The following is a 23,638-nucleotide window of genomic DNA, read 5'->3' on the forward strand; positions in this document are numbered from 1 at the left end:
TAGAATATGGTACACGATTAAATTCTTCTATTCCCTTGAAAACCTGAAAAGTGGCTGAGGACCTCTTTCCTATGGCTTATAAGCCAACGCTAAAATTTATCAGCTTCAACTTTTAAAATGCTAAGGACACCTATATAAAAGTTTTACTTATATTATTTTTAACATTGATAAGCTGTTACGGCTTATAGTTAGCCATAAGCAACTGATACGAATGATATGAACTTGAAGAAAGCCATTCATCAAATCGCTGGAATGCAACGTGACAAACAACCAAATTTGGCACACATGCAAGAGTACATTTTTCCCATAGTAATGCATAGAAGCTACGCAGTGCTTAACTGTTCATTAATACCATGTGTAAGAGAGTTGATTGTCATCAGATGTAAATAAAACTTATTTCACAAATAGACCCCTGAAAAAACTTATTCTATAAATGGTCCTTTTTGGACGCCAGAGTCACTGGCGTTGTCCTATTGCCACCATAGCGGGTCACATTGACATGGCAAGGGGAGCGTGCCAATGAGGTTGGTGCCGCCCCCCTCCTCCCCCCACCCACGCCATTTTTTTTCCTCTCCTCTATAGTGTAGAGGAGATATGTGCAACTTTTTTATTTTCTTTTATTTTTTTTATATATTTTTTTCACATTGAAGAGCACACAAGAACCAACCATAGAAAAATTAAACTCAAATGGATGAAATATGTGACCTATAGAATTTTCCAAAGCTCAACTGAAAAGCTTCTCGCCTCGAAAACACAATCTTGCAAGCGAAATTTGGAGTTTCTAATTTTGCCAAACCCAAAAAGCGGGGGAGAATCGGATGTAATTTTTTTTACATATCCATGGATATATAAATTGTCTGATTCCGAGTCCGTATGAATGCCTATTAAAATAAAGGACACTCAAATGTAAAAAAAAAAAAAACTCAACAAACCCATTTTTTTATAGAATGTAAAAAAGGCAATGTACAAACTTTTTTTTGTTTTTTTACTATAGGAAAAACAAAAACAAAAAACAACGAGTGAATTTTAGGAGAGGGGAGAGAGGGGGGGGCGCTCAAGGGGGGAGGGGGCGGCGAGGCTAGCACGCTCCTCCTGGCACGTTAGTATCTGACCGCCACGGTGGCAGGGGCGACGCCAGCGACGCGTCTCAAAAAGAACCATTTCTTGGATAAGTTTTTTTAGTGATATATTTGTGAAATAAGTTTTTCAAAAAACTAAATTGTGAAAAAATCCAGTCTTCTTCTCCCCTTCCCTCTCTCCTTTTCTCATGCAATGGGGTAGGACTTGGGCTGCGTTCGAGAGCATGGGTTGAGAACCCTCCCTCTCATGCACGCAAAATAAAGCGACTGTTTAATGCATGATTAATTAAAGTGTTAGCTTAAAAAAACTTGAAGACTGAATTAATATTTTTCTAAAGCAACTTTCGTATAGAAAACTATTGTAAAAACCACACCGTTTAGCAATTTAAAATGCATACACGTGAAAAACGAGAGAGGTGAGTTGAAAAAATCGGGGAAAGAACTCAGCCTAAGGAGGGACTTGAGTCCCCCACACTCACGTTGGATCAGCCCCTATTTGCAAGTTGCTACACTTGTGAATCAGTTCTACTGGGCAAGCTCTGGTGATGAATGTGAAACCTCATAATTAGAATAAAAAAAGAATGCTGCTCGTCAACGCTACCTTTTTTTCCTCCTTTTCTTTTTTTTTTTTCTCACCAAGTTGGTATAAGATACTTCCTCCGCCTCGTAATATAACAGATTTTGACATTTTACTTATACTGTTTGATCATTCGTCTTATTAAAAAAATTAAAATTATTATTTATTTTATTTGTGACTTACTTTATTTTCCAAAGTATTTTAAGCACAATTTTTCGTTTTTATATTTACACAATTTTTTTTAATAAGATGAGTAGTCAAACAGTGCAAGCAAAAAATCAAAATCCCTTATATTATGGGACGAAGGAAGTACGATATATGTGCATACAACTGATGGTATTTTTTCTGCTGAGGTGCGAATTGCTTTTTTTCCCTATGTTTTCACAATGAAATTTGATACGTTGAATTCTGGTAATCTCACCACTCAAAAAGAGGTGATTGAACTCAAACCCTTTTGCAACCAACCAAACAAAATATCTTCAATACAAGATCATTTCATACATTCATCCAAACAACATCTCGCTACAACCAGGATCAACCAATCCAGCCAACCAAACAACCTCGTTAGGATCTACTCAGCCAGGCTATAGTCATCCTGACTCATACGAGCCAGGCTAGCATGATGCGAGCAACCAAAAACACCCTAGGTGATCACTAGTGTCACGGTCACCCTCGGTGCCAGCAAAAAGGAGAGTCGTGGAGAAAGTGTCGAAAGAAATACATGCAATTTTGTCTAAAAAAAATAAGAACAGATGAAATTACATGCCAAATTTCGCTGCATACACAAATGGAAACCAACTATAAAATCCCCAAATTATATATGCTAAATCATCCACACTAACAATCCAACCATCTCCCCAACAGGAGATTTCAGTAAATAACCAAATACAACGCTGGTGCTAATCATTTGATTCCTTATTACCGCAGAGATTATTCTTTCGGAATTTGTAAATATATAAAAATGTTGACCTATAACTTCATCTGACCAATACCTCCTTTGAATGAACCATATAAAGGTCTCGACCTCCTGAAGCTGAATATATCGGTTATTTGATAGGAATGCGGCTGTGGCTCGTCGTGAACTACCTTTTCGTACTCGTTGGTGTGGAGACGGCCGTAGACTTGTATACTGAGTATCTTCTTTCGTGGTGCATTAACTTTGACATGATTATCGAAGAACTCAATCAGCTCCTCTTTCTTGAGATCCCTCAGTGCAGCAACCTGCAGTTGCAGAACTCCAGGAATTGAAAAATGGTACATCAGAGGGGCGATGTAAAGAAATAGGGCCTACCTCCGCCTCTTTTCTATCAAATTTCAGAGTTCCTTCAGAGATCTCTCGCCAGAAGAAAGCTGATTCCTCTCTTATATTCTTGTATTTCTCCAGCTTCATATTGATGAGAGCATTCACGTCACTCTGCAGATTACGCAAATCACTGTTTATTCCATATAATGTTTACGAGTACAGAAACTGCCAATGAATAATAATGACAGCATCTGTTGAACCTTGAATTCTATATCGGGCATTTGGTATAGAGTTCCTTCAAACATCTTAAGAAAAGCTTCCACTCTGGCATCTAGGTTGGCTGGATCCTGTCAAACCAACATATTAGAACAGAAGAAAATTGTTTCAGCATTTAAAATCGCATTGAGAACTCTATGTACCTTCACAGTTGACTGGATTGTAAATTGCAAGCCACGGACGCCTGAATCATTTCTGGATAAACAGGATAGCGTGGTCAAATTTTTAAGAGGGATTGCATGCTACCTGGAAAACATTATTGCAAAACAACACAAACAAACAAGATACATCTTATTATGTACCTTTGTTTAAGCCATGTTATGTAGCCAAGTTGTTCAACTGAACGTAATTGGTGAAAGGCTGGTTGCTTAGCAACAAGGGCAAGCAACTGAAGTAGAACATTTTGTTTGAGGTCATCCTGATGAATCTGCATTGAGGAAACATTGTTACAGGATTGTAATGTGTATTGGGTGTATTAAGGAAAAACTATAATAATGTAAGGTAATAAAAGAAGCTAGACTGCAATGTTTGTCATATGTTTGAGAGTTGGCTATCATGTGTCCCCAAAGAGATGAGGAATCTGCTTTTGATGGGTGCAACAGCTCTGTGTTGATCCATTTGGCTAAGCAGGAATGGAGTAATTTTTGATAATAAGATGGTGTCTTCTCCTTTGTAGGTTATCACTTTAGTTACTCGGTGGCTACATACCTGGGCTATCCTCCACCAACCGGGACTGCGGGATACTATTGCCGTGGTATCACAACAGTTGGACCAGGTGGCGCATGAGTTTTTTTACCCAAGAGCATGGGTGGCGGTCTAGTCTATGGATTGATAGCCACTAAGATATATGTTTATGTCAAACTTTTGTGCTTGGGAGATGTTCTGATTGTTTCTTTCTTCTTTTTTGGCTGTGTGCATTTTATGCAGAGGCCGGGGGTGACTCAGTTTGTTTGTATCATCTTGATGTAATTAACTGAGTCTAAATAAAGCTTCCATTATCTAAAGAAACTGCTAGAGTACAAAAGGAGGGGAAAACTGTAAATGCACAAGAAATAAACGGAAATAACACCAATGAAGTGAGGCACACCTGAATATAATGCAGAAGGGAAGAATTTTCATCCTGCTGATTTAGGCATAAAGCTGGATAATAATACCTCAAACCTCTTTCAAGCTTTACAATTCGCTTTGTAAGATGCTGCGAGGAGGGCAATGCTTTGCACAAACTGACTGGTGCATTGAATAAGATGTCTTCAACATGCTGTATAACACCTTTTACCTCACCCGGTTCCATGTTTCCTAATATCAATTACATAAAAAAGAACATCAATAATGCAGAGCATTCTCTCAATGAGTAGTGGGAGAAAAAGGGTCATTAGCAGCATTACAAGGTAATATAAAGAGCAGTACTAAAGGGCCTGTTCACTTTGATGCTATTTTCAACCTTACCAAATTTTGGTAATGTTACTAAAAAAGTGGCTACATTTAGTAGGTTTTTTTTGGCATCAAAGTGAACATGCCCAAAGATGAGGGAAAGTAGCTGTGAATTAACATTCAAGTTATTAAACAAACCAGCAAAGTAGCTCTCAATAAATGTCTTCCCCAGCAGATGAGGCAAAAATTTCTCTAGATCACTAGCTTCAGTATGAGAAATTGCAGCAAGTTTTTCATCCCATGTCCATTTTTGTTCCTCTAATATCAATGAACAATAGTACGATGCCTGCTGATGAGGTTGCTGAAATTTGAAATTCTCATACGCCTTTGTTATAGTTTCCTGATGATAGCAACAAAAGATAGAACACCCTCACTTTATGTCAACCGCATAGAATTCTGGTTTAATATTGCGTCATCAGGAAGGACCAGAATGTTTGTAAACTGTAGCAAGTCATTACCTTTATCACAACAAAACGGTCAACCTTCACTTCAAATGCAGCAATTTTTCCAATGACAGTCTCCAGAAGGGTTCTCATTTTGTCATTATAGCCAACCATAGTTATCTGTAAAACAATCATAAATATTCAAGGATTAGAAAAGAAGAGGATTTTGTAAAAAATATGGCTCATAACATGCCATGAGTTCTGAGTTCTGACTCCTGGAGAAGAAACATTTGAATGATAGATCACAATTTACGACACGTCCATAATAAAGCTTCACCACATACAACAATGTCAGGTTGCTACCACACGCTATACATGAAATTAACAGGGATTAGGCAATATTAACCATTTAATAATTGAGAATCTAATGCCATTTGTATCTGCAAATAAGGAAAAAAATAAAATAAATGGAGATAAAGCTGCTGTGATGTGAGACTGTGACTTGTGAAAGCGTAAAATCATGTATGTCTTCTATACTCCAGTACTACTACTAATGAGGCTTTATAAGCCAGTGCCTGTACCTAACCACATCCAGTTAAAGATCTGAAGCAGTATGTGGAAGTAAGAAGGAAAATAGTTCAAGGGTCAACACTGACAATGGTATATTCCATGCTTCTATATGCAACAGGAATCAGGATTATGATATTATAATGATTTAAGTAAGAATCAAATGACAAGCATCTGCTTATTAGTAACATACTATCATCTTATCACATTTATGCAAACACGGTATGTGTTTAGGACAAAAAATGTTTATGCATAGAAACACTGTCAGTACTGCATCATCTGGATTAGGAACGAAGATAAACAATTGATTATTTCATGCAAACTGCACAGCTGACCTGAAACCCAGTGTCATTTGGCTTAACAGCATAGTAAAGACCAGCAACTTGAGCATCATAAGCTGAAAGCAAAACAAACTTGGTCGGTTATTGCAACATGGAAATAAACAAAGGCAAACTAACCAGGGGATGGCAATGTCCTTAATCGCTCGATTTTCTAGCATAAGCAGTGTACGTAGAGGATGAGTTTTTTTTCCGCCAATAAAAAGTACCCAGGCTCTAAACAGAAAAGAATTGTCTCCAACTTCTATATTAATCTCACTCTTGCATATGTCCTTTCTAAAATGAATTATATGTGTTAGACTATTGTATCAAGAGAAGTTGGGAATACATTGTAACTGTTTATGAAACTATGCCATAAGAATCATAAAAAAATTAAGACATCTCTGTATTACTGCATACCATAATCATTTAAATAATCCATTAGCAACCTTGTGAACATATCAGTAAGAACTATTGATTCTGGAGAGCTACGGGACAGTGGACAGTGGAAATACATCTTGATGTAGGCTTTGGGTGTGAAGAACATCGTATCAGGCTTATACCACACTATGGAAAACAGTGTTTTCCGCAGCATACAAGGAAAACTTCCCTGGATAAAACAAAAGATATCAATAAAAAGTTTCCCAAAATAAAATTATCAATACGTTTTAAGAAAAAATACCTTCTCCTCAACATTCTTCAATGAAAGATCACTTGGAATGAAGATGTTAGGTTTTGGTATGTGCAAATCTTCCATGGGAGCTCTATTTACCCAGTTCTGTACAAATTATGTTAGGAACGTGTCCACCTCCAAACACATAGATTGGAAAATATGATAGGAAGAGTAACATCCAAATTACATGTACACCTGTATGATGGAAGGAGGGACTGCTTCAACTGAATACGATGTACCATACCATGGCTCTGTTAAGTTCGTCTGCCCTTCAAACTTTTTTGACTCCCAGAATATTCTGAAAGTAAATGTAGAAGACAATCGATACTACGTAAGTATTAATGCCTTTAAGTAAAAGCACAATGAAATAAAACTAAACAAATACATACATCAAGTGCGTGAAAGGAAAAAAGGAGATGGTTGTGATAGGATCAACTTCGTGAGGAGCCTCTTGCTGTTTTTTGGAATTATAACAGTAAAAAATGCAAATGGACTAGTGATGAAATTTCCTCCACTTTTTCGTAGGAAAAAACTTGAAATTTATGTAAAGCGAAAGTTCTCTTTGTTGTGTCATCCTTCTAGAAGAGTTATATAGTGTCTTACAATAGGTTAAGTCGAAGAATCTGAAGCAACAGCTAAGTGCAAAGCCTGAATAATTATTTTCCAGACACTACATGCGGTAATTGAAGAGCAACAATAATAGCATGCATTATACTGTTACTGCTGAAATGAACAATCAACTCACAGTAGCTAGTCCCCAGTTCTGTTTGATAACATTAAATGCATAAGATTACTGTCAAATAGAATACATTTTAAGTATGTTCATGGTTTCATACTGATCTGAAATGAAAACAAAAAACAGAGTATAACTTACTAAAATACATATAATATACCTGTGTAACTAACATATGCTGAACACTAAAAACAAATAAAAAAAAACATGACTGGTATCTCAAACTGTAAACATAGCAGAAAAAAACCTTATATGGGCCATACTTACTTAAAACCTACCTAACTTTATCTGGAGTCAAGTCATTTAATATACTCTGAATAGCATCTGGTGAAAACTTTGATGGCACAGACGATGCAATCAGCCAATCTTCCGGCGGAAAGATCTGTAATAGAGGGAGATTAGGAAAAGTCATGAGACGATGATACTGAGCAGAACTCATTTTGTAATTTATGAATGAACATTCTGGCAGAATTTATTAGGTGGAACTGGCCATTTCATTGTTCAATAAAATTTGATGTCTAACCTTCTTGTTAATTTCATTTTGTGCAACGAATAAAAGTATCCTCCAAAGATCACTCAAGACGGTTGTCACATTTTTCAAAAATGCCCCTACCTTCTTCCCTCCCACCTGCTCACTCTCCCCAGGACCATCTCTCTTTCAGTTCACATATATTTTCAAACTTTTTTGAGGGCATATGCAAATTTAAACTTTGGGGGTCTTCCAAAGCTCAGATTTTTTTTTGTCACACCATAACAAGAATCATGAAGGAATCATAAGCTACACAGAAGCCTAGACCTAGAGCCTTCTCATTACCCAAGAACCATGCACCACTGCATCGTCACTGCCAGGATCACCTTTTTCCTCAGTTACTTCTCTGGTTCTCCCTTCTCGTCCCTGATCCCACTAATGCTAGAGAATACAAGTATCCAAAGGCTATGACTAGAGATTGCCAAGCTGGGGCCCAGGCATTCACCACATTGGTCTCTTACTCTTAGAAGCCACATCAACCACCTTGAAACATACTGCAGTCATGCGATATGGACTTATTCAGTGACAAATTGTAGAGAGAAGGGAGTTATCTGGTGGAATACAGTGCATATTCTCAAATCCCACCCACACATCCCTAGGAATTCTCCCCGCAAAAAAAAAAAAACATCCCTAGGGATTCAACCAAGTCTTATCCAACAATTCATAGGAGTCATCAAGCAATAGGGCCTTAAAGTATCACAAGAAGATAGTTTTGCACAAGATTCTTCCTCGTACAAACTTGTCACTGACAAAATATAATATAAGGTGCAGATTGATGGCAGAATGAAAGACAATGTCCATTCTTGATTTTTGCATGAGCACTCACATGACTAATCAAAAGTCATATCCGTCAAATATCTAGGTAGTAAGATTTTGAACAAGTCAATTTCTTATATAAGCACAGAGATGCCTTCTCTCTGCCCTCAATTCAAACTTCTAAGAGAAATAAAGGTGGAATACTGTACAGGAAATATTGACAACATATACCTGCATGTTTGAGGAAATATTGACAACATATTGGCTAGGAGGACTCTTGTCTCGGTAGTGGAATCCTGTCTCACGGATAGTTAGAAGCTTGACAATCAAAACAGAGTGAAGTAGTTAGCTGTGTGCTATGCAAAATGGACATTATGTGCATCATTATAATGTCTCAAAAACACATTGACTTAGTCCTTATCATTTACCAGTTGGGAAATTATACAAATTCCAAGCAATAATAATATACTAGTTATACAAAATAAACCCTTTTAAGGAAGCATTAATGCTTTGTTTGCATAGTAAAGGAAGCAGTGCAAGTATATTGCAAGCAGAAGAAATTTGCTAGTAGGATCAACAATAGAACATGCACAAGTACTCCTCCAGTTCTTTTATATAAGTTGTTTTAGACAGTAAACTTCTCTCCTGAACCATCTACATTTTGTCCTAACTTCTAACAGCCAATTAATGTGGAACCTAATACATGCAGCACACAGAAAAAACATACGAGCAATTTAGGACGATATGCTCACATATTCATGTTTCATGATTCATCTTCAAAACGTAAAGAACTATTTAATTAAATAAGAAAAAGGTAGCTCCCTAAAATGCCATTCACAGAGGGATAGCGGAAGCTCAAGTAAAAGTACTGACCCAATTACAACGAATTGGACATAAAAATACATGTATCCTGACCAAAACAATTATCCAATCTAACGACTTCATTCTGTCGTGTGTAACAGCCTGATTATTCAAATTTCAAAGTAGCACTATCAGCGCCAGAAGAATTTGCAAGGCTCAAACTGAGGTGACAATCAATTTTGGTCGTTGTGACAGTATTTCCAAAAAAAAAAAAAATCCAAAACCATAGTTCACCTCGTCAAAAATCCATTTAGGAGTTCCAGAGGTCTGAAGCAGTGTTATATATCTGAACAACAGTCCAATAATGTCCTCCATATGTTCTACCATCAATGATATGAAATAGGTAAATATTACATGCATCATAAATCTTGAGTATAAAAAGGCCCTTCTGGAATGAAACTCACCATGGCCTACATCTGTGAGCCGTATAACAACACTGAAGAACGAAAACACAGAACTCCAATCACCTTCCCCTGCTCTCAAACTCATAGCCCATCCTGAGGAATTTATAGAATACAAAGTTAAACACAGCAAGCACTACAAAAGATTATAGATTAGATTTTACTCGGTGAAGAATGAGCAAGTAAACCATGTAAAAATAATATAAATACAGGAAACTATATAGCAGCAAAACCAAATCTTGTCTTTCCTGAAGAATAATAAAGCATTCAAAACTAACATAAACAAAGGAAATTATATAGCAGTAAAACCAAATATTTGGATTTCCTATTAGTGCTTTCATGGTTTGTTCAAAAGAATTTTCTTGAGCTTTACTTTAGTTAAAAGTCCATATTTGGTCCCTTAACTATGGCATCGGTCTGATTTTCATCCCCAACTCTCAAAACCCTCCACATTTCATCCATGGGCCCAACAGGGTTTGATGTATAGATGGCCATATGGCCCGACGGCCCGGCCCAAGGCCCGGTGATTTGGCCCAGCCCGACTCAGGTCGTGCCCGTGCCGGCCCGGCTGGACAGTCGTGTCGTGCCTGGGCTGCTACCTCGGCACGCTGGGCCGGCACGGCCCGGCACAAAGTTCAGGGATGCGAAACAGACGTATTTTCAACCATATGTAAGGCATGGCACAAAGAATAGGGAGGAAAAATAGACGTATTATATGGCACGGCCTAAATAGTAGGGACGTAAAATAAACTTATTTTAGCTATATATATGTCACAGCCCAAAGGAGGGAGGGGAAATAGACTTATTTCAAAGAAGACACGATGGGCCGCCCATGCCTTCGGGCCGGCACGGCACGGCCCGACTGCTGGTGGGCCGTGCCTGGGCCTGAGGTGCAGCCCGTGGGCAGGCACGACACGACCCGACCGTGCCGTGCCAGCCCGATCGCCTCGGGCCGTGCCTAGCCCATGCCTAGGTCGGGCGGGCCTTATGGCTATCTATAGTTTGATGTGCCACCACATGCATCATAGTTGGCAAATTAAAAAACAAATATATGGGTTCTAGTATTTTCTTTTTCTATTGTTTACTTTTGATTATTATGGTGAAATTTTTCATTATTTGCCTATGTAGACTCCACATAGGTGCCACATCACTGAAAATTGTCCCGGTTTAGGCACAGGGATGAAATGTGGATGGTTTTGAGAGTTGAGCGACCAAAATCAGACCAAGGACATAGTTGACGGATGAAATGGGGAATTTTTCCTTTTCTTTATTGTGTATTGTTTGCTTGTTCCAAGGGAACATTAGTTTGGCTTTTCCTAATGACATTTTTACATAATAAATATTAATAGCATTTTGTATATTAGTTACAAAAGTTTTTAAGGTTTGGCTGTACATATAAAAGGCACCCATTTGAAGGTGGTATGAATTATCAATACACCACCTAAAGATGATATTGTTGTTATACTTTCTCCGTCCCATAATAAGTTCATTTTTAGCTCCTTCCATTTCTCCTAAAAATAAGTTCATTTTTAGAGTAATCAATGCGTCAGAATTTGTGAAAGTAGAAAAATAATAGTATTGGGAGTAGATAAAGTAACTAGTAAGGAATAGTTGCATTGGGATTTGATAAAGTAGGGGTATTCTAGTCTTCTTAGTTTTGTATTGGTATGGGTAAGATGGATGCAAAATGAACTTATTTTGGGATGAGGGTAGTACCTAAATATCCTAGAATGAAACATTAACTGAAAGAAAATGAATTTCATCTCCAGATTTTTTGCTTATACTCCCTCCGTCCCTAAATATTTGACGTCGTTGACTTTTTTAAACATGTTTGACCGTTCGTATTATTCAAAAACTTTTGTGAAATATGTAAAACTATATGTATACATAAAGGTATATTTAACAATGAATCAAATGATAGGAAAAGAATTAATAATTACTCCCTCCGTTCCAAAATATAAGGCACAACCACCCTTACTCCAAAGACCAAGAAACAATTATTATCACCTCCTAATTTGTATCACCCTAATAAATAACATGCATGCACCCAATAGAATTAGAGATCTTGATGGTGGAGGACTTAAAAAAATCATAATTTAATGGAGAAAAGATACTAACTAATTGCATACATGCATGCACGCCTTATATTATGAAACATCTATAAAAAGTAGTTGTGCCTTATATTATGGATCAGAGGGAGCACTTAAATTTTTTGAATAAGACGAACAGTCAAACATGTTTAAAAAAGTCAACGGCGTCAAATATTTAGGGACAGAGGGAGCATATGAAAGCAGGGAAGAAGGAAGTGCACAGAGATAAATTAGGTGAAAATGACACCACATGAAAACATATGCATAACAAAAACAGGCATCTGTACATGTGCACTACAAAAACATTAGTAATCAACTGTAAAATGGCATCTCAATGGGAAAAGCAAAATAAGACTAATTAGATGCATTTGGATAGTGGATCAGGCCAAGAACCAGCTCAACACATATCACCCCGAAAGATGGGTAGACTCTGAATCAGTTAATCACATAACAGAATTGAAAGTGGCATTCTTGAATTAAATTGTGTTATCATGCTTAAACACTTCAACTTCATCGACCTAAACAATAGTAATAAGCGACAAAAGTGACAAAAGTCAGACTGCCAGTACAATCCTATAGTAAGCTGACAATAAGGTCCGATATCCATATTAACATAATATTTTGAAGCAAGTTGCATAGAAATAGAGGATTGTGTACTCATGTTACGTCAAATAGCCCAGGCCAGCCAAAAAGCCCCAAACCGACCCACCAGAAAAGAAGTTAAACTTCTCATATAGAATTTACCTAATTTTTTTAGTACATAAAACAGAGACCCCTTTCCTTCATGGCCAACTAAATGACTCACATACTTGCAAGGACCTTCCTTATAATGCTGGATATTTGGGGTGATTGGCCACAGTATTCTCAACGTGTGGCCTTGTTTTATGGGAACTGCTTTAACTAGGACCTGCAAGTCATCAATTTCCATAATTAAACATGTCCAAGTAACCTTACATTTCAGAAAAAATCACCGAGTGGTGCACTTGACTTTTGAACCTATCTTTAGCAAATGGAAAATATCAACCTGGAGATGTTCACTTGAACATGGATGACCATAAAAGGAAAACCGTTTCCTTCCAGTATTCCTGACATCAGAGAACTTATTTTCAACAAGGGTTTGAAGGTTGTCAAGACTCTCTGCATACACAAGTTACACAACAGATATAAGGAAAAAATATATAAAAATTGAAGAATTTGTACAGAAATGAAAAGAATGGTGTAACCAGTTTGATAAAGAAAAAACCTTTCCCATACACAACAAGTTGCATCAAGTTGGCTGAATAGTGTGAACTATAAAATGTAATAAGCTCTTCCAATATGTCCAATCCTTCCTTATTTGGATTAACCAGTAAAGTGTTCCGATTTCCTAAAACAATAGATGATCAGAATATTAGTGAAAAAAATAATTGTTCAACCTTTGAAGCATGTAAACATAGGGCCTGCTCGTAACTGCTTGCCGGCTGCCGCTGCGGCTTCTATACAGAAACAGTAGCCAGCATAGCTCTTTGTTGCGGCTGTGCAGCCGCATCCAGCAGTTCCAATCAGGCCTATCGTCCCGTATTTCATTCAAGTTAAAACTTCCATAGATTTTGATTTCAGAGAAAACATCTAAAATGGTTTTAAGGTGTAAATATTCCCTGTCCAGGAGCAATAAGTTTGTTATGCTTCAACTGTTCAACATAGTCTCCAATTTACACCTTTGACCAATGGCTTTTCATACTAGTACATAACATAAAATTCTTAGTACAAACTTACAAGTTCTTGTAAAAAAAATATTATTATTGAAGTATTTTCAAGTTACAATGGGAAATCTGCAGAAATCATTTTCATATGGTCAATAAGTAAAGTAAAATCATAGGGCAGGCATAAATTATTTTCAAAGTATAAGAAATACCAAAGTACTTGGTGTTCAAATTGTTGTTGGGATGGCCATTGTTATTAAGATTGAGGACAAAAAGGTACAAGAAACAATATCATTGACACAAGGTTGTCGAGGTTGGTTATGCACCGGAGCGCACTCCCAAGAACGCGCTTCCCCTCAAAAATAACTTTTTGTGAACGCACTACTCAGTGCATTCCCCTGATCTTAAGAGCTAGCTACCACAATTTTCACCAAATCCAATAAACACCACGCCTCACCACCAAATCAAAGAAGGGATATGTAAGGTGTTGTGACAGGCTAGGTAGATGCCAAGTTGTATTAGCCTGGTTGCATGGGCCAATTCAAATGTGAAGGGGGAAAATGAAACATTTGTCCCACAAGAGCACAATTCCATGTGTTTCTGTGTCCTTCATATGCTACTGTTTCATTTGTGAAAGCATTTTTTTAATCAAATGATCCTCATGGCCCACATGCAATACAACAGATCTTCAAGAAAAGGTGTGCGCAAGCCTTGGGTGATAGAATAGACCACAAAAGAAGTGAATCCATCATGTAGATTGAGAATACCATAACAGAAATGGGCTTGTCCAGTTTACACACACAGTCTTATTTTTTTCTTGGAAGAACAGTATGTTTTTTTTTCCATCCATGATTCAACTAGCTAAAAATTTAGAATCATAAGTTCATATGGCATGGATATTTTTTGCAGCATTACAAAGCGTATTCTTGAAATAACTTCAACATGCAGTATTTGTTAGTAGTGAGTTGTGACTATAAAATGAAGGTAGAAACTTGGACACCTTGGTACCAAGCATGCCGTATAGTTGCAACATCCAATTGTGGTATATAGAATCAGACACTAAAAAAAATGAAATTATGACTATAACACACACCAGTGCTAAACTTGTGATATGGATGGCTCTCCAAGCAAATATGTTTCTGGAGCTGAACCAAAAGAATATAGACAATGGAATTATAGCATGAAAGAACATGGTAAAATAAATGAAAACAATAAAATAGATCAAAATATGATATGAATATGATACCATATTACTATTCAGCTATAACAGAAAAGATTAATGATGTTTTTTGGACATAAAGGTACCTGACTCATTCGCAAAATATCTGTCAGTAAGTTTTTCTGGTTTTCTGCAGACAAAGAAAGAAAAGAAAGAGATTAGAAGTTAATTCTCTCAGCAAAAATGGCAGTTCCAGATAAGAGAGAAAGCAATGTATACCAGAGTCAACAGCATTAACTTCCCTAAGAATTGCATCAGGTGACATCAGTGGATTTATGAAAAATTGTGCAAACCTAAAACGACAAATGTGAAGGAAATGAAACAGAGTTGCAAAGTAAAAAACAAAGGTGTAAGGAAAGAAAGAAGTAGAAGTTACCTATCCAAAGCATCATCCAGGCAATCATTGTTCACATCAAAAAAAAAGTTTGTGTGTTCACGAGATGTGAAGGCGTTCCTTGAACCACCATGCTAAAAGAAAACCCATATCACACAATTGATGATTCAAACATAGAGGAAAAACATAAAGACCATGATATTATTTATACAAATTTATGAATAATTATGGCTCCTACCAACTGCATCAGAGGCTAGACAGATGGTTTTCTAATTAGCACAGTTAATAATTAAAGGGATCAATCTCTGCTTGCAGAATTCCAGTAGCAGCATAACATGTGGGAGGGAAATCATGGTTCAAGGCTTCAAGCACTGCAAGGGACAAAGCTTCATTGCGGCCAACGTTGGCCCACCCAATGATTGTACAGTCTATATGATAAGTAATTGTATTTAAGGCATTTTACTTATTAAGCTTCAAATTGGTCCCATCTGGATTAAGCCACTCGTGCACATTAGTGTTCGACCACTCACTCTGCCACCGAAAGCACTGGTGCGCCGCAACAGACTTGCAACATCAAATATATGAGTTCACTAACAAGTACACGTGTCTATTATATTGCGACCAACTGGTAATCTAGGGAAAAAAGGGCAGCAACCCATGATCAAACATAAACTAGATTAGCTTTACAAATACTGAAACACTCTAACGGCACTAGCCAAGTACCTCCAAAATGTGGTGCAAGTCTCTAGACATTGCCAAAGTAAATTGGGCGTGGACTAGACATTTTGCAAAGCCTACAGTATGCTGAAGTTCAGTTGACACTCTCCTGAACAAATTGTTCTCAAGCATTTTCACTAAGTTTTGAGATCAATTTAAGTTCGATCAAACAAATTATTGACCACAGTAATATCAAGATCAGTTAGAAAGATACTTTTTAAATTAACAGAATAGGTAAGTAGATCTGCCTGGCAAAATACATACCTCTGCAATATACTTTGAGTAACTGTCTTCTATAGGATATTTCTCGCTAGCATAGAAAAGCATATGCTCTGTAAAAGAGGATCCAGGCATAAGGGAATCAAACAATACAGAGCTACACACATGTTATTACTGCAATACATGTGCCATGAAGCTTTTCACATGCAATACTACAACCCAACCAAGATTTAAAAAAAAAACAATGAGGTTTGAAGAGTGGTTCTTTATGAATTAATACTCTTTAAAGGGACACACTAGAAATTATAAAGAGAGCAATATACAACAGCCAAATTAAACATAGACTAAGCACAGTGATAGCATGACACGCAAGAAAGTTGTGCTTACTTTACCTGACCGAGAAAAAAATAGTTACAATGACTAGTAAGTAAATTAATTTTCTGATTGGATAACAGTGGAACATTATATTTCTATTGTTCACCTTAAGTATCCAAATAAGATGCTTGAAACAATACTTGGCCTGCCCGAGAAAAAAAGTTAGAATGACTGGTAAGTAAATTAATTTTCTAATCGGATGGCATTGCCACACTATATTTTTATAATCACCTCAAGTATACAAATAAGATGTCCAAAGCACTCTGGTGCTGAAATGAACTTTCTAATAATATACGTCATCCATTTCAGTACAGAGGCAATATAATGAACCCACATTAGCATTTATAATGTATTACAGTATTAGTATAACAGTTTTCAGTCACAAATGGCATTGCTGGTACCTTTGATCCTTTAATGGCATGTGAATTTCACATAAGTCATTTTAAGGCCCAACTGTTTTTTTTCTCTTAATGCCCTTTCACATATGGACTTTGACATCTTTGCAGATTTATCAAGTAAATGGTTAGTTCCAAACGTTATTATGCAACTCATAAACTTTTCAAGGAATGGGCCGCTTATTAGCTAGATATTGTGACAGCACCTATCAGGAGATAGTAGTGTTGAATTGATGTTGTACATGTGATTCAGCCATTCGTGTGTTTTCCTGGCCATGCTATATTTGTTTTAATCTTCTCATCCAGAGATACTCAGTATGATTTGGAAAATTTATTTTGAGATGTGTTGCATGTATTTTTACAGCTATTGATGTTACCCAAAAATGAAAAAGAAGCATGCTGCTGTCTGTGGACTTAGAAGTATTTTTTACTTGCACATTTTTTACTTGATGGGCTCTGAGAAAAATATAGATATCCAAATTTCGACCTTCTTCCTCTTTACATGACCAATTCAGCAATTAAACAACTAAAAGCGCATACACGTATTAGAACAGTGCCAGCCACAGTGCACAGCCTAAAACAACCTTCTTGTAAAAACCGCAGAATGTAGTGGTAGCCTAAGCAGGCCTGACGCAACATAAGTGCATAGAGATGATAGAGAGATCAAGGGTATTAAGCACCAAGGCCTGACTGCACTAAGATTATCGTCACCAACATCCTGTATATTCATAACCATTTAAGGGAAGCAGCTAACTACAACTAAAATCACACATCCACGATTACCAATTTCTCACGTTTTATGCAACAAGTCAAAACAGGAAGCTCACCAAGGAAGTGTGCAAGCCCAGGGAGCCCCTCGGGGTCGCAGAAGTAGCCTACCGAGACGTTCATCGACGCCGCCGCCTGCAAGCAAACAAACAAGTCGGGGTTCAAGCCAAAAAACCAGAGAGATACCAAACCCCGGCGGCCCATCCCGATCGAAGGAGCGAGCGAAGCAGGAAGACCTTATCGGTGTCGGGGTCGCTGATGACGAGGCACTCGAGGGCGTTGGGGAGCACGACGCGGCGGTACCCGCGCTTGTCGTTGCGGGGCTTCGTGATCTCCACCTCGCCGTTCGCCGCAGCCGGGGCCGCGCCGCCGGAAGGCTCGGCGGGGGCAGGGGCTTCCCGGGGCCTCGAGTCCATCGCGGCCGCCGACTCGCCGCCGCGGGCGTGGACTGGACTGACCGAGACCGAGTCCGCGCGGGCACCAGGCGGGCGAAGAGCCGAAGACGAGGAGTTGGCTTGGCACGAGCACGACGGTGTCTTCGCGGCGGAGAGGGGTGGGGAAATGGGCTTGGGCCGGATGAGCCACAGCGACATCGGGGCAACATTTTGTTCAAAGCCCAAGTCAAGTGTACTCAAGTCAACAGCTACGTACCGCTCCCTCCATTTTATTTTCATATATAGCAAGACTTTCTAGTATATTCATCTAGATATATAAATATGGATAATATTAGAAAGTTTTACATTGTGAAACAGAGAAATTACTACTATGGTTCTAGTGCGAAGACACCGTCTTAACTAGGTGTGTTTAGTTCACGTTAAAATTGGAACGATCTGATGAAAAAGTTGGAAATTTATGTGTGTAGGAAAGTTTTGATGTGATGGAAAAATTGAAAGTTTGAAAAAAAAAATTTACAACTAAACATGGTGTGAAATTTTGACATTCTTCAACGAAAAAAAATGAACCCTCACGCTAAAGTGTACTTCAGCATTATGTACTCTGGCCCTAACAGCTCTAACGTACTGGCACAGAATCCAGGTCGGCATGATTCAGTGTGAGCAATCTAATGTGCTTCATTGCCTGCAATATGACAAGTAGCCTAGTGGTTAGATGACCTTCATGCCATACCAGCGTCGCTGGTTCAACTGTTGGAGCATCCACGTCTCTAAGAGGGAAAGCTACTTAAAAAGTACTAACTCTGCAATTCTGTGGTATCGTGTAGACCCATATAAATTCAGGCTGTGTTTAGACCCAAAGTTTGGATCCAAACTTCAGTCATTTTTCATCACATCAACCTGTCATACACACACAACTTTTCAGTCACATCATCTCCAATTTCAACCAAAATCCAAATTTTACGCTGAACTAAACAGTAAACACAGCCTCAGCTGGCATTCTTATGGCTGGTTTTCAAGGATAGGTTAAATACTGAAGCCAATATGGTCAGCAAAAAGTGGAATGATGACCCCCACTGCCCTGTTTGCCTTGCTCTTGAGACAGCTGATCACATCATCCTAAGATGCAAAAATACCGACAATCTCTGGAGAAAACTAGGACTCTTGCATCTGGCAAACAAAGCAGAAACAATCTCTGATTTCATCCAAGCAGCCATTGACAGGAAACAACACAAAGGGTGATACCAATCTGATTTGCAGTCTGCGCTTACTCTCTGTGGAAATCACGCAACAACATGATTTTTGACAGACAGATGGACAATCTCCAGGGTATCATGCAACAGATCTGTGATTCCCTAAATCTCTGGTGTGTACGAAGTAATGAAGACACTAGACACAAAATTCGATCATGGTGTGAAAGACTGTCCTAAACAACAGCCTAATGTTTATGCTTCTGTAAATTCTTTCTTTTCCCCCGTTTTTTTCTTTCTTCCTTAACCTCTATAACTCTTTTTCCACTTCACTCTTTTTTATTCCTTCTTCTCCCTACCTCTCTCTTAACTAATAATCTTGTAACCCTAAACCTCATTTCTATAAATGAAATGACTATAAGGTAGAGCGCTCTACCTTCTTGCGTTAAAAAAAAGTACTAACTCCATCCCAAAATACTTGTCGCTTTGAGTTTTTGTTTGTAATGTTTGATCATTCGTCTTATTCAAAAAAATTATGAAACTATTATTTATTTTGTTTGTAACTCGCTTTATTAAAAAATATTTTAAGTATGACTTATCATTTTTTGTATTTGCACTAATTTTTCAAATAAGACAAATGGTCAAACATTGTAAGTAAAAAGTCAAAGCGACCACTAATTTAGAACGAATGTAGTAAAGAATAATGAATATATTAAGTCTTTATTGCTTCCCGAGTCAAACATGGCACCCTCAAGCAGAGAAGGGTGGACACCACACTACCACACCACAATAACTCTATTGTTTACTTAAACATGGCACTGAGGTGGTGTTTTTTTGTGTTGTAGATGAAGATAAAGTGTTTTACGTAAAACGAGGTTGTATTAGCGTGTGATTAATTGAGTTTTAATTATTACAAACTTGAAAAATAGATTTATCTGATATTTTACAGCAACTTTCATATAGAAAGTTTTCGTACGAAACATACCGTTTAGCAGTTTAAAAAGCGTGCCATGAATATCTAAATTTTCATCCAACTTTTGTTAGAGAAAAGAACAAGGCCTGAGCCCCTAGTGATATGAACTGCGTGACCATATAGCAATGTTCCCAGCGCCAAGTATACAACGCTAAGTTGTACTTCAGTACCAAAGATGACAACAATAAGGTTGGCATCTTTTTAATTTTTTTTTGCGAGATTCATTCTTCAAATAAGTTTTAAAGACGGCCAAATGTAAAATTTCAACCATCTATAGGTAGGGTACGTGTGTATTTACATAAACAAGACTCAATTGTCCTAATTAATACTCTTTCCGTTTCATATTACAAGTTGTTTGACTTTTTTCCTAATCAAACTTTTTTAAGTTTGATCAAGTTTATAGAAAAAATGTAGTAGTATTTTCAACACAAAACAAACATACTATCAAAATATATTCAATGTTAAATTTAATGAAACTAATTTGGTGTTACAAAATGTTCTAATTTTTTCTATAAATTTGGTAGTTTGACTAGAAAAAATGTTAAGCGGTTTATAATATGAAAGGAGGATTAGGCTAATTTAATGATATCCCTATTTCATCATGTCTTGTACTAAGCGCACGAGGTAGGATTTGCGTGTGATCTAAGTCTTCCTTCTCTTCTTATTAGCTCACTTGATATATCAAGTTTTTTCTACTCCCTCCGTTTCATAATGTAATACTTTATAGCATTGCTCATATACATATAGACTATGTGTTTAAATTCATTAACATCTATATGTATATGAGCAATGCTAAAATGTCTTACATTGTGAAACGGAGGAAGTACATGACATAGCGTTAAAATTATGGGTTGTATTTTTGGTTTAAATGTACTATCTATCTTAAAATATATCAATTTTTATACACAAATCCTAACAATGGTTCTTATTTTTGCTAGACCGGCTAAAGACCAAGCTAGCCAAATTTCATTAAGATTAGGATTATTTACAAAGAGATAGGTCCTTATCATGGTGCAGGTGAAAAAAATGGTTCTTATTTTTGCTAGACCGGCTAAAGACCAAGCTAGCCAAATTTCATGATTTTACAAAGAGATAGGTCCTTATCACGGTGTAGGTGGAGGTGGGGAAAAAAACAAGATTAGGATAAAGAGACATCCCTCCAAACTTTTTTTTTAAGAAAACATTGTGAACATATATATTGGAAATTGATCACGAGACACCAGAGTTGAAACCGTACACTTTTTACCATTATCCTATCAAATGCATCTCTATGGTGCAGGTGAATCTCGCTGCTGTTAGGCGTGTCTAGAGCGTCGGAGTTTTACGTAACTTTTGTAGTAAGATGTTTCTTCAGACGTATTAGTCTTCTAGTTTTGAGCAAAAAATCTCGCATTCTAGTTGTTGAGGTGTGATACACATATAGCTGCAAAATCTCTGCAATCCTTGCCGGAGGAGTAAATGGTAAAGGGGGAGGTGTCCTGATGATGGGGGGACTCTGAAATGCAGACACTTCCGCAAGGAACTCCCAAACAGCAAACAATCTAACATGTTTGTAGCAAACGAGACAAAATAACACCGGTTCGTTGTTAACTCCATGACAACACTGTCTTTTATCATGTGGACCAAATAAACTCCAGGAGCACATCGCACGACGCCCGTGATATCTGACGGCCTTTTCTGAAACTAAAATGCCCGGTTCTCGAAGAGATCAGGCTAGGAGCTCTGGAGCTGAAGTGGCGAAGACGTGAATCAAGTAAACTGTTCTCTCTTGAGATAACTTCTGCATCATGGATTCTGTCAGAGAAGGTAAGGACAAATGGACAATCACTCTTGTCACTGCCCAAGTTTAACAGGTTGCTCCTTCTGAATGAAACTTCGAGCTAATCCATCTGAATTTGTTAGTAGTAAATACTGTAGTACAATTTACTGGTGCAAGAAGTAAGAGCTCCATGACACCCAGCTACTCTGAAGAAAATGTTCAGGTGTTCGGCAAAGTTGCATTCAGATGTTAGGCTACTCGGCTACTGTAAGTACACATGTTAGTACATTGTATGAGTCCTTGTTATATCGAGCAACTGAGGTGGTGTTTGGATCCAGGGACTTAACTTTAGTCCCTGTCTTTAGACACTAATTTAGAGTATTAAATATAGACTACTTACAAAACTAATTACATAAATAAAAGCTAATTCACGAGACAATTTTTTTAAGCCTAATTAATCCATAATTAGAGAATGTTTACTGTAGCGTCACATAGGCTAATCATGGATTAGTTAGGCTCAATAGATTCGTCTCGCGAATTAGTTCAAGATTATGGATGGGTTTTATTAATAGTCTACGTTTAATATTTATAATTAATATTCAAACATCCGATGTGATAGGGACTTAAAAGTTCTAGTCCCATCTAAACAGGGCCTGAGCATAGGGGACAAACAAAGGGCCTGTTCACTTTGATGCCATTTCCAACCTTACCAAATTTTGGTAAAGTTGCCAAAAAAATGGCTATATTTAGTTTGCTGCCAAATTTTGGTAACTATATAAGAAATCTTGCCAAAATTTTGGTAAGTTGCCAAAATTTTGGTATAGTTGCCAAAATTTCGGCAATGCTAAAATTTGGTAAGATTTTTTTTGGCATCAAAGTGAACAGGTCCAAACATAGCCAGATCAGGTCACTGAGCATAGGAGTCCTTGTTATATGGTGCAGGCCGGCCTGACGGACAGGTCGGGGGGCATTACACCTGTCAGTTCAAGTTCAAGTAAGGGTCTGCTCACTTTGCTGCCAAAAAAAACTTTACCAAAATTTTGGCAGGATTTCTTATATAGTTATTAAAATTTGGCAGCAAACTAAATGTAGCCACTTTTTTGGCAACTTTACTAAAATTTGGTAAGGTTGAAAATGGCACCAAAGTGAACAGCCCCTAAGTTGATCGCTAGTGACATACTGACATGGCAGTCTTGGCAGCTTTGCATTGTGGACCAAACGCCGCCCCGCATTTTATCTGCAGCTTTTTCTCTGAAAATTGTTGATCGTACTGACGCCTTCAATAATTGTGTCCCGCGATGATTATTTTGGAGTACTCCTACATCATATTCAGACTCGTACGGCTTGATCTGCCATACATGCTGTTATCCAAATAGATTAATAACTCCTCGGAGCCATGGTCCAATGGATTAGGATAAGTTTAGTTTGAGACCAAAAGTTAACAAAAGCAAAATGAGTTTAATCTCACTGGTTAGGTTTCTTGGATGAAAGTAGCTCGAGTTCTAGACTTAACATAAGTTTCTTGGATGAAAGTAGTTCGAGTTCTAGACTTAACATAACATGTGCGTTTATATTTATGACTGATTATTGTTTTGATGATAAACAACGTATCGACAACAAGACACTTATGATAATTTCGTAAATCTTAGTAATGCATGAAAAATGGAGACACCTATAATAACTTTGTGAATCTTAAAAT

General features: G+C 37.5%; 1 protein-coding gene across 2 annotated transcripts; it reads right to left on the reverse strand.

Annotated features, from left to right (window-relative positions):
- Window positions 1-2,362: 2,362 nt before the first annotated feature.
- LOC4343660 (insulin-degrading enzyme-like 1, peroxisomal) lies at window positions 2,363-18,129 on the reverse strand. Of its 2 annotated transcripts, XM_015790983.3 has the most exons (26): window positions 17,862-18,129; window positions 17,685-17,760; window positions 16,133-16,200; window positions 15,194-15,285; window positions 15,037-15,110; window positions 14,904-14,947; window positions 14,692-14,743; window positions 13,160-13,282; window positions 12,941-13,053; window positions 12,661-12,823; window positions 9,830-9,922; window positions 9,660-9,745; window positions 8,796-8,882; window positions 7,558-7,661; window positions 6,742-6,844; window positions 6,556-6,651; window positions 6,294-6,483; window positions 5,892-5,953; window positions 5,065-5,169; window positions 4,745-4,946; window positions 4,263-4,471; window positions 3,478-3,602; window positions 3,319-3,370; window positions 3,160-3,246; window positions 2,948-3,070; window positions 2,363-2,877 (listed from the first exon to the last, which is right to left on the reverse strand). In XM_015790983.3, exons 1-26 carry the CDS (start codon window positions 18,039-18,041, stop codon window positions 2,626-2,628), a joined length of 2,961 nt encoding a protein of 986 aa, XP_015646469.3. In that variant the 5' UTR covers window positions 18,042-18,129; the 3' UTR covers window positions 2,363-2,625. The 2 variants fall into 2 exon arrangements, with proteins under 2 accessions (XP_015646469.3, XP_015646472.3); XM_015790986.3 differs by lacking the exon at window positions 9,660-9,745 and having other exon boundaries at window positions 8,796-8,860.
- Between the last annotated feature and the right edge of the window lie 5,509 nt (window positions 18,130-23,638).

Source organism: Oryza sativa, chromosome 7 (genome assembly GCF_034140825.1).
Source record: "Oryza sativa Japonica Group chromosome 7, ASM3414082v1".
Lineage (NCBI taxonomy): Eukaryota > Viridiplantae > Streptophyta > Magnoliopsida > Poales > Poaceae > Oryza > Oryza sativa.

What these genes read in the sequence shown, in the direction of transcription:
- LOC4343660 (XM_015790983.3), bottom strand. Translation starts at nt 18,041, where the DNA reads ATGGACTCGAGGCCCCGGGAAGCCCCTGCCCCCGCCGAGCCTTCCGGC. An exon ending in AGTTAATGCTGTTGACTCTG is followed by an intron (nt 14,948 to 15,036) that starts GTATACATTGCT and finishes CTTTGTCTGCAG; the next exon opens with AAAACCAGAAAAACTTACTG. An exon ending in TCCCTCCTTCCATCATACAG is followed by an intron (nt 6,652 to 6,741) that starts GTGTACATGTAA and finishes TAATTTGTACAG; the next exon opens with AACTGGGTAAATAGAGCTCC.